Source organism: Paramormyrops kingsleyae, chromosome 5 (genome assembly GCF_048594095.1).
Source record: "Paramormyrops kingsleyae isolate MSU_618 chromosome 5, PKINGS_0.4, whole genome shotgun sequence".
Taxonomy (NCBI): domain Eukaryota; kingdom Metazoa; phylum Chordata; class Actinopteri; order Osteoglossiformes; family Mormyridae; genus Paramormyrops; species Paramormyrops kingsleyae.
The window spans coordinates 9,558,604-9,574,439 of NC_132801.1; the positions used below are offsets into that span (position 1 = coordinate 9,558,604).

Genomic DNA, 15,836 nt, shown 5'->3' on the forward strand with positions numbered 1-15,836 from the left:
TTCTAGGCGGGCATGATAAAATGCAGCCTCCTGCTCTTCTCCTTTGTACTTCTTTCTCTCTGTCACCTCTCAGCTTCTTCGCCGCCCCCACCGCCCCCAGGACCCCCCTCCCGCCTCACCCTCCAGCAGGTCCCTGGTGAGGCCCAGCTGGCTGATGATGTAGCGGGGGATGTCCGTCTTCATCAAGTGGCCCTCCTTGGCGTGGTCCTCCGCCGCCTCCAGGAGATGGTAGAACTCCTCCGGGTTGAACTCCTGTGGGGAGGAACCGCCAACAGTGACACACACCCATAAGTCAGGTGTAATACACAGTGTCCCCAAGGTGTCCCCAAGAGGGTACCACACGCTGCAATACACATCATCCACCAGAGGGGGCTCTGGAGTCAAAATATGACGCAAGTAAGAGCCCAAATCCCACAAGGATACTTTCCAAATAAAAGCACCAAATGAGACGCACATTGGCCGAGCGTGGTGAGAAATGCGGACAATGGACTGCTTGCATTTTTGTGTGAGACCTTCAGGAAGGCAAATGGATACATGTGATTTGGGAAGGGGAGCCTGGAACTGGGACTCAGTTGGGGTTTTGGCCTGACTAACAGCAAGGATAACCATTTCGCCTTCATCAGAAACAGGCAGAGACCACAAGGCAGGCAAGGAGGTGCGGGCATGACAGCATGTCACATGACACCGACCTCTTCGGGCATGACAGCATGTCACATGACCGACCTTTTCAGGCATGACAGCACGTCACATGACACCGACCTCTTCGGGCATGACAGCATGTCACATGACACCGACCTCTTCGAGCATGACAGCATGTCACATGACACCGATCTCTTCGGGCGTGACAGTATGTCACATGACTGACCTCTTTGGGCGTGACAGTATGTCTTCTGGACAGTCACCATGACAAAATGAGATAACATCTTTGACTGACTCTCACACGACATGGTCCATTAATGATACACCAAGTACAAATTTTTAGCAGTGTTAATAATATCATACTCAGTAAAACCATCTAGCTTAGCGTTAATAAGGTCATACCAGCTAACCATGTTACCCGCTGCCTGGCTATCAGCCCATCTGACCTCACCATCCAGTCGCCCCGGCAACTGAGCAGCAAGTCATCTCCTGCCGGCTGACAGGAAGGCCGATGCGTCAGCTTTTCAGAGACTCATTCATTTCGGTTTCTCGGCTTCCCATAAAGCTACACATCCGCCTTTTTCAATCTTCCCTTGACAGCGCGCTTTTAATAAAAGGCAACTTCCACATTTCTGTGCTGTGGTCCATCCTTTATGTGTCATACATCATGCGGTATTTATATTGAGTCAATGTGTGGCGCTGTCATGCCTACATCAAGCAGAGGTCCAATCAAGACGTCTGGCTGGTTTCCGTATCACCTCACATCCCTACACTATTTACTCATTATTAAATACCACGGATTAAAAGCACCGGGCTTTTCATTTAACTCCTTTCATTGAGCCACTGTCTTCACAGCCTGTTTTCTGTACGACTCCTGCTCATTACAGCATTTTTTTAGTATTTTCAGCACATTTTGCCTGACTGCCCACTATCACCCTTATCGACTCCTGTGTTTGGACAACAGATTTAGGCCTCGATTTGGATTGGGTTGCCTTTGTTTGTCTTGACTGTTTTTTTTACCCTTTTCCTGTTTGTGAACCGCTATTCTGAAGATAAACTTCTGGCAGGGGCTTATACTGGGGAAGGCCGCAGGGACACTGGTCCCAACCAAAAGCTGATTGGCTCCCAATGTGTCCCTCTCACTGATTCAAAACATATCATTGGATACCCCCCGGAAGAATTATGGCACCTTAAAAAATCCTAGAATTACTCCTGGCTCATGCCTCCCGCAGTTGGATCTGCGCCCTGTCTGGTCATTCCAGACACTGCCAGATGTCTACACCCACAGCCATTTTGGATACGTACATGAACCGGAGGAAGGCCAAATCAGGCCCACAGTATAACAGCCAAGCATTCCTGAGGGGACAGTGCTACAGGTCCACAGTAACATGCACCTCAAGCAAGGGGTGTAAAAGAGGTGGGGCCACATTGGCACCAGCTGAATGCTGATTGGTCCCAGGGGTACTCATCCCCTGTCACTCATCGATTCCAAATATATCATTGGATAGTGATAAGGTTGGTCCCTCCGTATGAATTATGACTTCCATTAATAATAATCAATATTTTATTGATCCCCATAGGGAAATTGTCTTTATGCCTCCCTCAACTTGCTCTTTGAAGAGTAAGCTGCCTGTGTAGGGCAGCCCAGGGAGCGGGGGGCTAGGGGTCTTGTTTTAGGACCTGCGGACAGGCTGAGGCTGGGTTTGAACTGGCGACCTAGACACACAGGCTTAGCCCACTGAGCCATACGCTGCCCCCCCTCTTTAAAAAATCCTTTGCCCCTGCCACAAGCAGTAATATGGGTGTGTGAACGAGGGCCCAGGATCTAGGGGTGACGCAGTAGAGAGTGTCGAAATGAGCAGCTCCCTCTCTGAGCTGGATCTCCGCCACGTACAGTCAGTAGCGTCTCCGAGGATATTGGCGTGGACGGCTCCGTGCTGGGGGGGTACGTGTGCGGGGGGGTTGGGGCTCACATACGCCTTCTGCCTGACTGAGTGAGCCAGATATGGGGGGAAGTCAGCCATTAAATCAGAGGGAAAACAGGAGAGCGAGCTGGGGCTTCTCCTGGCTCAGACCCCCCAGGGCGGCGAGTTACAGAGCAGCCGACCGGCCCACATGCGAGGCCCATCACACAGCATACAGAAAGCATGTTTTTCACGTGCGGGAACCTCCTGCCCACAGACGTGAAGGGCACGCAGCAGCATTGACAGAAGCCGTCGTTTCCGTTATGTCCATTAAGCCATGAGGTCTTACTTTCATTTAGCAGATTCTTTTATCCAAAGCAACAGACATTTATTGAGAAATCAGTCCCTGGAGCAGTTGGGGTTTAAAGGCCTTACTCAAGAAAAATTCTTTGCCGACCCTGGAATTTGAACCATCAGTCCTCTGATTACACGTGAAGTGTCCTAATCCACTGAGCCCTACACTTCTTTCCTGAGGAACCGACAGTGGAGGAAGTTCTTTGAAGGCCAGTTGCCTGCATTCGGGTCACCCGGCAGAGGACCCCGGCCTTGCGACTGCTTGTGACACTAAACATTCCAAAAAGCATCTTCATACAACCCCGAAGCTGTATAAACACTGACGAGTTCATCGTTTTTATGCCCAAAAGTCTGCCAGTGGCCTACTGCGTCTGGATTTTTGCTGCTTTTGAAGTTCCATAATGAATGTTGTTTTTTTCCCCTCTGCTTGAGCCAAAAGAGGCATAATGATCATACTGAAAATAAGTAATTTAAATGAGGTCCTAATTAATTAAATCTCATCGCGGTAGTGAAGGGAAAGCGATGGAGCTGCACAAAATGTGCTTCGCATACATATTCTGTGATAAAACAGTAAGACGTTTCATAACATTAAGTTAGTGGCTGGAGCATGCTGTACTAATACTGTGTATTAATAAAATGTAATATAACATTAAGCCGCGTTTAAGCCAGATCTAACAGGACTCAGATAATTAAAGACTATCACTGGGCTGAGGAGTATGAGATGGATGATATAATTTAACCGAAAACCGCTTTGGACTCGAAAAGGTGTTTTGTTGTGATTATTAATTTCCAAACTGAAAGCATGCCGGCTCTCAGGCAGCTGGGGAAGCTGTCAGGAAGCGGCCCGGGGCTTCCTGTCGGTGGGCAGCACAGCGCTACAGTGGTTAGTGCTGTTACCTCACGGCTTGGGGACCGGGCCCAGCGCTAGGTCTGTTCTTCCCCCGTCGTTGGGGGCTTTCCTTTGGCTTCTGCGGTTTCCCCCCCCAACGTCCACAAATGCACAACAGCTGCTAAATTCCCTGTAGGTGTGTGTGTGTGTGGATTAGGTTTATATTACATTGTGGGGACCAACGTAATAAAAACTTGTTTTTTTGACATTGTGGGGACCATTTTTCAGGTCCCCACAAAGATCTGTGAATGCAATCAAAAAAGTAAAAATGCCAAAAGTCTTGTATTTTGTTTGTCTTATCATTTATTTGGTTAGGGCTGGGTAGGGGTTAAGGCTGTCATAGTTAGCATTAGCATTTTTCCCATTGAAATGAATGAGCGGTCCCCACAAAGATATGTTTACACGACTGCGTGTGTGTATTTGTGTGTATGTGTGTGTGTTGATGGTGAGTGTGCCACGTGATGCATTAGTGCCCCATCCTGGCTTATTCCCTGCCTTGTGCCCGTAGCTTGCGGGATATTCTCCGGGCTGAGCAGGTATAGAAAATGAGTAGATGGGGTTCCTGTCGGTCACTTCCTGTTCAACCGCCACCCCCCCCCCCCACCCCGCTGGGCCCCCCCCACTCACCAAGCATTCCAGCAGCCTGGCGGGGCGGGAGATGATGATGAGGAGTTTCTTCACCAGCTCAGTGACGAATGCCACCTCAGAGCTCTCCGAACGCTCGTACGCCTGAAGGGGGCGGTAGAACAGATACCTCAGCCATTACGATTCCCCAACACCCAAGTGACCCAGTCAGACTGGACTAAATCCCAGCCCTGAATTCAACTCTTTGAAAGCCTTTTTTAAAAACACCCATTTGCATATTTAATCTTGCATTATGCCAACAGGCCGTCCCACTGGAGCTAATTCAGTTCTGAGTTCTGCTCAGGTGCAAAGCAAACAGTCAAGGTGCCCAGCAGAAATAGACCCAGTTAGATGTGTGCATCGGGGAGGGGGGGGGGGGGGGGGGATTGGTTGAGGCTCACATCCTGAAGCAGCTTCTCTAAGTTCTCCTGCAGCTCCAGGAAGTAGACGGAGGTGATGAGGCCGTCGCGCGCTTTCGTCAGGCAGTCGCGGGACAGCTCGGCGATCTGGTGGTGGATGAAGCTGAGGACCCCGTCAGCCAGAGGCAGCACGTTCTCCGGTGAGAAGGCCTGGATGAACTCGGCCAGACGCTCCTCCATCTGAGCCGTGGCCTGGTGGGCGGGGGGAGGGTAGGGGAAACATGTTATTCCCCTTGTTAGGAGGAATCAGGTCAAGAGCCGTGTATCAGCTGTCAGAAGGTTCAGAACAGCTATGTGGAGGCAGCTGTGCGCTGTGTTTACTGTCAAGGGGAACCGCTGCAGTACAAATTAATTTGTATTTAAAAAGGCACCTTGCGATACGATGAACCCCAACGCGTAACTAGCACAATGCAAACACAAAGTCCCCACAAGAATAACCTCAATTTTATAAGAATCTGTGTCTGCAATTAAAAAACTAAAAATGTCAGAAGTCTTGTATTTGGTTTGGCTGGCTAGGGGTTAAGGTTGTCATAACTGGGATTAGGGTTATACCCATAGAGATTTAATTACAAACTTGTGTGTGTATATGTGTGCATGTGTGTGTGTGCGTGTGTGTGCATGTGTGTGTGTGTGCGAGCGGGTTTACCTATCCTTATGGGGACATAAAAAGAGTTTTTTTTCCCTTATGGGGACCAGGAAACTCTATTTTATAAAAATCGGTGACTGCTATGAAAAAACTAAAAATGCAAAAACTCTTGTATTTTGTTAGGTTACTTATGGTTATTGTCACGCCCCGATCGTGCTGATCCTCCTGTGTCACACCCCGATCGTGCTGATCCTCCTGTGCCACGCCCCGATCGTGCTGATCCTCCTGTGCCACACCCCGATCGTGCTGATCCTCCTGTGCCACGCCCCCCTCGTTAACCTCATGTCGATTCCCAGTGTTTCACGGCTGTTTTCAATTGTCTGTATTAGTTCGATGTATTTAAGTCCAAGTCAGAGTTTGTTTCCCTAGTTCTGTCATTGTAGTGTCGTGCATTGTTATAGTCGTGTAATTCCGTGTTGTTGTTTTCCCGGTTATGCCCCTTCGTTCTCCAATTAAATCCTTTTATTTAACTCCATTCCTGCTTTCATCTGCCTGTTTCCCTGGTCCGTGTTTTACGCACTATGACAGTTATGGTTAGGGCAGGGTAGGGGTTAAGGTTGTCATAGTTAGCGTTAGCATTTTTCCCATTGAAATGAATGAGCGGTCCCCATAAGGATATGTGTACCCTACATGTGCGTGTGTGTGTGTGTGTGTGTGTGTGTGTGTGTGATTACACGTACACCAGCTCACCTTGGGGAATCGCTCCTTGTAGACATGATTCATCATGACGATCTCATTGTCATAGCAGGAGGGCGACCGTCCCGGGCTGGGGGGGACACAGGAAATATGCAATATGCAAACCGGTGTCTTTCTGTCTCTGCTATTCTGTTTTCCGGTCTGTCATCTACTGTAGCCGAGCGGACATCCATGCGGGAAGACGCTCTGACGGCTCCAAACAGCCCCATTATGTACAGAGAGGTGGCTGATGGGTAATGAGGGGGGTAGGGGGGCTCTCACCTGAGGCTGCGGGAGCGGGGGCGCACGTGCGGCGAGCGCCGCCCCCCGTCATCGTCCGTGATGCTCTCCGTGCTGCCGAAGTGCTTGGACAGGAAGTGCAGCTCGTCCATGGTGGGCTGGGAGGGGAGCTGGTGCAGCCGCTCCTGGGAGGAGCTGGAGGACTGGGGGGGGGGGGGGGGGGCAAAGTGGGGAGGATACAGCCGGGGGGGTCAGACAACGGCAGAGATACTGACCGGATGCAAATAATATAAATAAAAGCCAGAGTGGGCCATAAGAATGGAGGGAGAACCAAGGTGAGGGCTGTGATTGGATGGTTAAAAATGAACTCTGATTGGCTGCCTGCTGTGTGTCAGGAATAACACAGGGTCTGCGGCAATCACTGAGACGGCGCAATGCAGCCGCTTGGGGGCGCCCCCCAGCCTCATACCCAGAGCCGCAGGATCCTGCATGCCTCACACGCAGGGATCCACTTAGGGGAAGCAAATGGAAGTGAGGGTGTCCACAGGAGGCTCTGGACCATTCTGACTCAAGGCCTGCGGATCATGCAGCGGGCCGCACCTCCCTACAGAGCCACTAGAGGTGCCACTGTCTCAAAACCATCCCAGTGTGCTCATGGGAGTTTAACTTACGCAAAAAATTTCTGAGAGTAGTTGGGTCCAAGCAATTAGAGGAGGCGGGACCAACCAATCAGATGTCTTGCTCCCGTCTCCTCCGGATGCTTGGACCAACCTGCTCTACAATCTCATTGGTTGTCTCGCTGAACCAATCATTTTTCATTCTGCCCTCAGAACATTTTCGTGTAAGTAAAACTTCCACTGCTTCCACTGTACATTTAACTGTGATCAATCAAGCAGGTTAAACAATTTTGGGGCCCAGTCTGAAGGCAGAACAAGAACAGGGAGGCAAAAAATATCTCCCATCCTTTATTTTCTTTGTCCCTCCTTTGTTCCGGTGCCTTTGGGTCGCTTCTCTCCCATTCCCATGCGCTCCGCTGCAGCTTAGCTCTCGATGCCGCAGCCCATCCAGTTCGGCCACCAATCAGGTGGAAACCCATCACGACAGACAGAGCCGGGGGGGGGGGGGCCTGAACACCCTAAGAATCCGCAGGCAGAGCCAAGCTCAGTTCGTTTCTGTGGCTGCCCTTCGTTCCCCGGGGGGGCCCTCTGGATTGACAGCTGGGGGAGAGCGAAAAGCCCAGCTGAAACCGTGGCGAGCACCGGCTCCGGGGGGGGGGGCACAGTCATGCTCAAGGCTGAAAATCACATCGTTAGCGGTTAGCCGCCGTCTTGCTGCAGGATGACGGAACTGGCACAAGTGGGAACAGCCCATAGGGTGTCAGAGTGGCTTGATGCATTGCAGTGTAGCCTGGCACCTGGTTGTGGGTTCGAATCCTTTGTATGTATCAAGTCTGCATGTTCTTCTTCTGGCAGCATGGATGCTGCTTGTGTCCTAAATTTATAAAGTTGCCCACCTCTTGTTTTCCTTCAGATCCTGCTCTCTCTCTCTCTTTCCCATCTATTTCCACTCCCCCCTTTTTAATCCCCTCCTGGTTCCTCCAAACCCGACGGCACGTGAGAATCACGTTTCTCGCAGTCACCTCCAGCACAGATGGGCGTCTGCAGCCCCGATACCTTCCCGCTCGAGGCGGCACAGGAAGTCAGCCAATGGCGAGTCACGTTTGGAATATCTTAGCAACGGGCCTGCAATGGGTTATTTTTGACTCTGTGTAATCTGCCACTCGCAGGAAGCTCCTGGGAATGCTGGGAGTGCTGTTTTCTTTTGCTCTCTTGCACTTATTTGCAGCGTAAGGTGAAAACTGGACCTTGGTCTGGTATGTGTGTGTGTGTGTGTGTGGTCATGTACAGTGTACATTACATTGTGGGGACCAAAGGTCCTCACAATGTGATAAAAACCTGCTATTTTGACCTTGTGGGGCCATTTTTTCGGTCCCCTCAAGGGGACACTAAATTTTATAAAATTCTACAGCTACAATCAAAAAAACTAAAAATGCCAAAAGTCTTGTCATTTGTTTGGTTACTTATGGTCAAGGTTAGGGCTGGGTTGGAATTATGGTTGTCATTTTTGGGATTAGGGTTATGGCCATAGAAATGAATGGACGATCCTCAAAAAGATATGAATACAATCGTGTGTACATGGCATGTGATAACAGTACAGGGCCAATCAGTGACTGAAGAGGGCCCATGTAAGGATACAATGTATCACTCAGTCCTCTGTACACTCTAGGCTACACTGAGGTTAAAGGTCCATGAGCTTCACACACAGATTCAGATTTTTCCGTCTTGCTTCATAGTGTTTTTCTGGGTGTTCTGCAAGGGCGGCGAGGGGGGGGGGGTGACGTCAAGGCGGAGGGGGTTTTTTCAGATGGACGCATGCTCAACGTAGAGTAGGACCAACTGACTGGTACCGTAGAGCTGGGGGTATTGGTCCCATATCCCGAGGAGGGCAGCGAGGCCAGAGACCAGCGTCGACCATCCGCCCTGCGAGACAGAAACAGAGGTGTGTTCATCTCAGATCCCCCCCGACACTGTGATACATTGCATTTTAAAGGGGGTCCCCCCCCTTCACGACGGCCAAATATAAAAACGGAATATAAGACGTTCCCTGAGAGGGAAACATGTGACCGACTCGGGAACGAGGACCTCACAGGAAGTCAGGGTGACGACTTGGGGACCGAAAACAACCTCCAGGAGACCCCGAAGCAGCTTCCCATCAGCCTCCTCTCCCACCATGCAAAAACGGGGGGGGGGGGGGGGGGTACCTGTCACCTTATGTGCCATTGGGGTGGGGGGGGGAGAGCGTCAGTGTGGGGCCAGAGGCTTGACTGTGGAGGGGGAGGAAAAGCAGAAGGGGAGCGACGAGGGGGAGGGAGCAGCTAGAGATGGGAGGAGGGGGTGGGGGGGCAGGCGTTAGGGTTGGGGGCACACTGCTGCTATGGGACCCATGAACATTCTCATAATATAAGCCCTTTTTCTGTGGTAGGGATAGGAAGCTATTATTAGGAAGGATATCAGGTCGTCACGGTAACGCAGCATCAGTACAGCCGTGTTTTAAATGCTGTTCTCTTTCCAAGCTCAATCCAAGTTCAACAATCATGAGGAAACCCTGGGAAATTCACAAAGAGGACGGTGCTGCTACGCTCCATAGCTGTCATGGTTGCTTTAGTTACCAGTCTGGATTATAACTTTACCTCAAACACAGGCCTTAATCCCCGACCCGGATCTCCTGCGTGTGGCAGTCATGTACTGTGCTCACAGAACGTCTTGGGACGCTCACCTAATTCTGTAAAGATGTTGCAAATTTACTGGTTTCATAACAGTCCACTGACAAGCAATGTTTAACATATCTGCACATATTTTCCGCACGGACATTTTCTTTTTTTATTAAGTTTCATCATTTATTTTGAATGACTCATTCAATTCTGTACTTGCCATTTTACTATTAATTGAGATTGTATGCTCTGGCTCCCAAAGGGACACTAAACACAGATGTTTGCCGTTTTATGTTGTTGAAAAGGTGTCACTGATTAAAAAGCACCCAATGACACTACTTGTCACTGAAACTCAGAAAAGCTCTTACACAACTACAATTTGGGTTTCAATTTGTTGCTACTGTTAATGAAAACCTTACTTAAAACTACAGGTTGTTTCTAATGCGATATATATATTTTTTGTTAACAAATGAATAAAGTAGTGATTTTTGTTATAAAACAAATAAATTTGCAATGTCGGATGCGTTCCTTCCCATACCCAGTTTCCCTCCCTTCCGGGTCGCTGCCGTGTCCGTGCTGATATGTCGTGCCCCCTAGGGGGGCATCATCTTCCCGTCCCTTACGGTTCTCTTTCCGACTCGCTGTACCCCGCCGGTGCCGAAGGTCAGTGTACCCATTCTGTCATACGCATCCAAACACATATTCCTATGGCCGTTAACTGTATTTACTGTATTTGTTTGTGCTAATTTGCTCACTATCACCAATATGCCCCATATTATTGTTCTGTGTTATACTTTGTGTATACTCCCCATTGTTTTCGTATTGCCACTGCATCCTCACCGCTGTTGTGAACTCAGCTTTTTCCCCCAGCAGCACTTACCAAGTGTCAAGTGATGTTTCAGACAGAATGATTTGATTTTATGTGCTTCACCTACTATGTCGCCCTTAGAATGAGACTCACAAACAGAACGCAGTCTTCAACATTTCACTGGGGCTTTGTTATATAATTAGGACCGGCAGGAAATACAGGTTACTGCAGACAGAGACGCAGTTTTGGAAACTGGAAACATTCTGCAGCGTGTCAACACTGACTGCCTGGAATGGCATCGTGGGTGTCGGAAAAGAGGTCATCTGACATACTGGTGACCCCTCAGAGGAGTTAGAGTAGAGTAGGAGGGAGGGAAAGAGGGGGGTTTCTTGGGGGGGGGGGGTTAGCTCAGTGGTGATGACGGGGCATTGGTGCCCGACAGGAGAGGGTTTTGGGGGACGTACCTTCTGGACGAGGCGAAGGAGAAGTGAGCCGGGGCGCTGGGCGAGAAGTTCCGGGGGCTGTCCAGGGGGCTGCTTCCTATAATTGTGGAGGGGGCGTGGTCAATGACAAGCAGCCAATGAGAGGAGGCGAGACTTAACCAACAACCAATGAAGTGCCACTCCTTTGCACTAAAAACCTGGTACACAGACTGGCAAGCTATCTACCCCTACCCCCTCTGTTTGCACTGTCCACTGTGTTTACACTGCATTGCATGTTGCATTGCACCGTGTCTACAAATGTATTGTAACAATTGTAACTATTCATTATGTTACTGTACATGCATTACATTAATACTTGTACCTTAATCTGTACTTCTGATCTCTTTCGTATTAAATTATGTTCAGTATAAAATATTATAGATCTCCATCCATTTTAACCACAGCATGTTTTGGTGTAAAACCGGAGTATCTGGGGAAAACCCCATAATGATATGGGGAGAGCATGCAAACTACACACACAGAGAGCGATGGGGGAGACTCGAACCCGGGTCCCAGGGGTGTGAGGCAACACTGCTAGCCACTGCATCACCATGCTACCCACACTGTGCTTGTGTTTTTAAATATATTTGGTATTCTGGCTCAGGAAATGACTGTAGAACAACTATATTATTGGAAATAAGAAAGAGACTGGGGAAACTGGTTACTTTTGATCAATGCGAAATGCTTTTGTTTTATGTGGTTTTGTATGTTGTGTACTGAAGTTTGTAAAAGAGTAAAGATATTCATTCTTTCAAGAATCTGTGTTTAGCAGAAGATATGCAGAGTAAGATTTTCATCACATAGTGGAACTCAAAGGTTACTTTGCACATGGCAAATAGACTCTTAAAATCTTAAACCGCTGGCCGGGCAAACTGCGTGTCCCTGGCACAGAACCAGCGTCGTACCCTTGAGAAAAGTACTGAAATCACTTCAGCGACTGGCTGTGCGCCCAAGTGCAGCGTTTGAGCCGCTCCGACCCAGGTGAAAGCGCCCGATAAGTTAAAAAATATAAGTGTATGCTTTTCAAAGCACAAAGTTTGGGCAGCACTCACCGATGTGGCCCGGCAGCGGGGAATGTGGGCGGGGCAGCGTGGGCGAGGTGCTGGTCAGGATCAGGCTCTTCCTGTTACTGGTGCGGCAGCTGTCAACGGGGAAAGCGGACAGGTCAGCGCACGGGCGGCTCCCGGCTCCCGGCTCCCGGTTCCCGGCTGGCTATGGGTCCACGAGGAACCGCATTTCACATCAGCGGCAGGCGCCAATGAACGTTCCAAAATCAGACAGTCGTGTCGACTCTCTCTTGGTGGGGGTTATGGGTCTTTTGGGGACCGGCTATGACAAGTGAGAAAGGGACATTCGAGTGTGTGTGCGCGTGTGTGTGTGTGAGCGGGTATACCTATTCGGTTTCCTGGTCCCCATAAGGGAAAACTCCATTTTATAAAAATCAGTGATTGCTATTGAAAAACTAAAAATGCAAAAACTCTTGTATTTTACTTGGTTACTTATGGTTATGGTTAGGGTAGGGTAGGGTAGGGGTTAAGGTTGTCATAGTTAGCGTTAGCATTTTTCCCATAGAAGAGAATGAGCGGGCCCCATAAGGATAGGTATACCCAACATATGCGTGTTTTTGTGTGTGTGTGTCTGGAAGGGGATCTGTTTGACTTAGCTAAGCACAGCTAGAAGTGCTATGCCGATAAAGAATTTCAATTTCCTCAGCTGTCAATCCCGGCCCGGTCTCCATTCAAGCTAGACGACGACATGGGGTAGAAAACCACAAATGACGCCTTACTGCTGTCCCTGTCTCCATAGAAGCAGACCCCCGAAGCTGAGTCCACCTCAGAGGTACGGCTGCTCACAGACTGTGACCCAGAGCTCCTGCCCCCAGCCCGTAAAGCCCTTCCTTTACCCTTGTGGGTGCAGTATATGACCCATTGGAGGCACCATCACCGTTAGGTTCTGTTGTGCTCATCATAAATGGCCTAATTGTTTGCTGATAGGCCTCGTAAACAATGGATGGGCCTTTGGTTCCAAATTAAGTGAAATAGGACCCTGCTGTCCAGAAGCTTGTTGGTTGGCTTGTTTCATTTCACCTCCTTTGAAAGTGTATTGATCCATCCTGGCCATAATCAAGCCCAGTCTCCCCCACTGCGGGAAGAGGATGAGGAGGGAGCCATTAAAGTAACCCCCCCCCCCCCCCCCAAAGAGGAAATGAGCTCAGCGGCATGTCTCTGGTGGTGCTTCGTGTTGGGATGGGCGTGGGGGGGGGCTGTGAAGGGGACACAGATGGGGTTCCGGAGGTGGGGAGTCACCGCGGGACGACTGCGCCAGACGCTGCACGCAGAGACGCTCACACCTTCCGCTTCACACACCGTGGCCGGGGGGGGGGGGGGGCACGGCTGGTCGGCACACATAACCGTAACGGCCAGACACAACTAGGGTGCGTGTATTTGTGACAAGTCCATCGTTAATACATACAAACAAATGCGCAAATTAGAAATGACAGCTATAAGACAGCTAACATACAGCTGAGTATCACAACATCCAAATCTTTAAAATAACTTTAAGATAGATAATTAATTACTTCTCGAGAAGCCTGTCACCTCACACTCGCATTTGGGACAAATTTACACTTTATACTTTCATTTATTTAATATGTATGCTTTGGTACAAAGTTCTAGTATATCTTTGGTTTATGTTTTTTGCTGTGAGGTGTCTTGAATGGTATGGGGGCAAATCCAGCTCAATCACAGATTACTCTCCACTGTCAAGAATTGCCTATATATAAAGCAGTGTGGCTCTTTTCATTTTGTTGATAGATTGCTCTCCCTTCCCTTGTTTACTCCCTCTTGTCTCTCATTCATTCTCGTCTTCTCTGTTTCTCACCTATTTGCACCCAAATCTGTTTGTTCATCAAAATGCCACAGGAAGCTAGCGGCATGTGACGCTGTCCACCAGAGCGAGGTCCTATCAGGGACTGGGAGGATCACCTCACCTTTCTTCAGGAAAAGACAGGAATGGTTATGCACCAATCTGTTCCTTAGCGGTGTCCCACAGTATTCCCAATGAAGAATGTGAGGTCCTGGAAAACCGTCAAGAGGTTTATAATAATTAAATATTAGGCTTTGGAGGAAAAAAGTTTTTCCGATTGAACGTTTCGGAATAGAGGGTCGCCGCAGTTCTGTAGCTCAGGGCCGGACCGTCATGGCGCCCTATTCAGTCCTGCTCATATTCCTGCATTTGATCAATACCCACCTAGTCCCCAGCTGGCTTAGGGCGGGAGGCTAATCGTAAGGACTCTCGCACTCACTGAGTGTAAAAAAGTGACACCGCTAGGAGGTGCTAAGATCCATGTGTACTTCAGCGACTCTCTCGTCAGATTAGCCGGAAGCGCCGGAGCGGCTCTCATGCTCCTCTGACGCGCCTTTGCATTCAGCCGGACGTGCCGGATGACTCGTTGTGGGCTCTGCCGCCCATCAGCTTCGGCCAAACCCCAAGATCCCGTCTGGACCAGCCAAAGACTTCCCCAGGACGCCACACAGCCCACAGCCCGACAGGGCCGCCCGGCTCGGCCCAGATCACCGTCTCTAACGAGCAGCCGGTGACGTTTCCAGCGACCGAACGGCTGACGCTGCCACAACAGGCTACGGGACACGCGCCGCTCTGCGAGGGGCGTCTCGGGAAATGAAGAAACAAGCAAAGCAGGCTGTAATTGGTGCTCTACAGTCTCCCACCACAGCGGACCGGGCAGCCATCGGGGCCAGATAGGGGGTTGGGGGGGTTTAGCCTGTGGTCTGACGATAATGACCCCTGCAGCTCCATAACGGGCAGTTATCTCCCGGTCCCTCGGCATCCAGCCTCACTCACCGCGCCTCTTCAGTGCTGCCACACCTGCAGGCTCAGAGCTGATGTCCCGGTCATTACTCCTTATTCTCCCCGCACTGTCAGGCACCATTACCTGCCTCATATATCTATATCTCACAGCAGGCAGAGGGGCCTTCCTGCATCCACCACACCCAGCCCCCACCCCGCGTCTCACGTTCACCTCCTCCGCTGCCGGATGGGGAGGCACCCAGATAAGGGACACCAAGGGAGACTCTGGGAGCCGAAACGTCCCACTGCCGACGGTAACCTCAGACTCTCCTCAGGACCGGCCCGACGGCAAAAGTGACAGCAGGGAGGCCATTAGTGAACGGAATCGTGGGTAATGGCGTTAAGTGGTTCCGCAGATGCGGCAGATGGCTGAGGTTTTGGGACCTCGGTGCTGCGTCTTAGCAGCAGAGTGTCGTCATGGTTTCCGAGAACGGCTCGGCATCGTGGGAAAAACCGGCTTCTGTCCGCTCAACTCCAAACCCAGCGCAGAAAGTGTTCATTTCAGCAGGACACAGAAGACGATCCCAGTGCAGAAAGTCCAATCCGCAGTGCAGCACTTTTAAAAAAAAAAAACAGTTCTCAATGGACTGGCTTATAGGCAGGTCTCTCTGCTCTCCTCAAACCCCAGAAACTGCACTATGGGAAATGGATTCTAAATTAGTTCAATTAAAGGAAGCGATTATTTCAATCTAGTGCTAAGTGTTTGGGCACAATGAAAAACATGGGAATGCAGCAGTCGAACAGGGACAGTGTTCAGGAGCTCCAGGGCTGCTTCAGGATGATGGGACATGTCTCGTAACATCAATGTCCTTGACCAGCCCAGATAGTGTCCTCACTGGAAACGAGCAGATCTCAGACCGCAGCCCATAAACATCCACAGGCTGCCCTGGCAGAGCTCGCAAATTTATTCAGGACTGAATATGTGAAGGTCTCACCACCCTGGCAGCTGAAGGATGTCATCCGAAAGGACTCATGAGTAAAGATATGCAACCTGCATATTTTAGTTCTGATTTTTAAC

General features: G+C 50.0%; 1 protein-coding gene across 4 annotated transcripts in view; it reads right to left on the reverse strand.

Moving 5' to 3' along the window:
• The window catches only part of LOC111833538 (microtubule-associated serine/threonine-protein kinase 1-like), a 58,110-nt gene that overhangs the window by 22,222 nt on the left and 20,052 nt on the right, over window positions 1–15,836 (reverse strand). For 3 of the 4 annotated variants that reach the window (XM_072712069.1, XM_072712068.1, XM_072712071.1), the window contains 8 exons: window positions 12,004–12,092; window positions 10,934–11,009; window positions 8,852–8,930; window positions 6,433–6,593; window positions 6,166–6,241; window positions 4,812–5,021; window positions 4,414–4,515; window positions 120–252 (listed from right to left, as the gene is read on the reverse strand). In XM_072712069.1, coding sequence (XP_072568170.1) covers window positions 120–252; window positions 4,414–4,515; window positions 4,812–5,021; window positions 6,166–6,241; window positions 6,433–6,593; window positions 8,852–8,930; window positions 10,934–11,009; window positions 12,004–12,092 — 926 coding nt within the window. The remainder of the gene's footprint in view (window positions 1–119; window positions 253–4,413; window positions 4,516–4,811; window positions 5,022–6,165; window positions 6,242–6,432; window positions 6,594–8,851; window positions 8,931–10,933; window positions 11,010–12,003; window positions 12,093–15,836) is intronic. The other variant, XM_072712070.1, reaches the window with a different exon arrangement.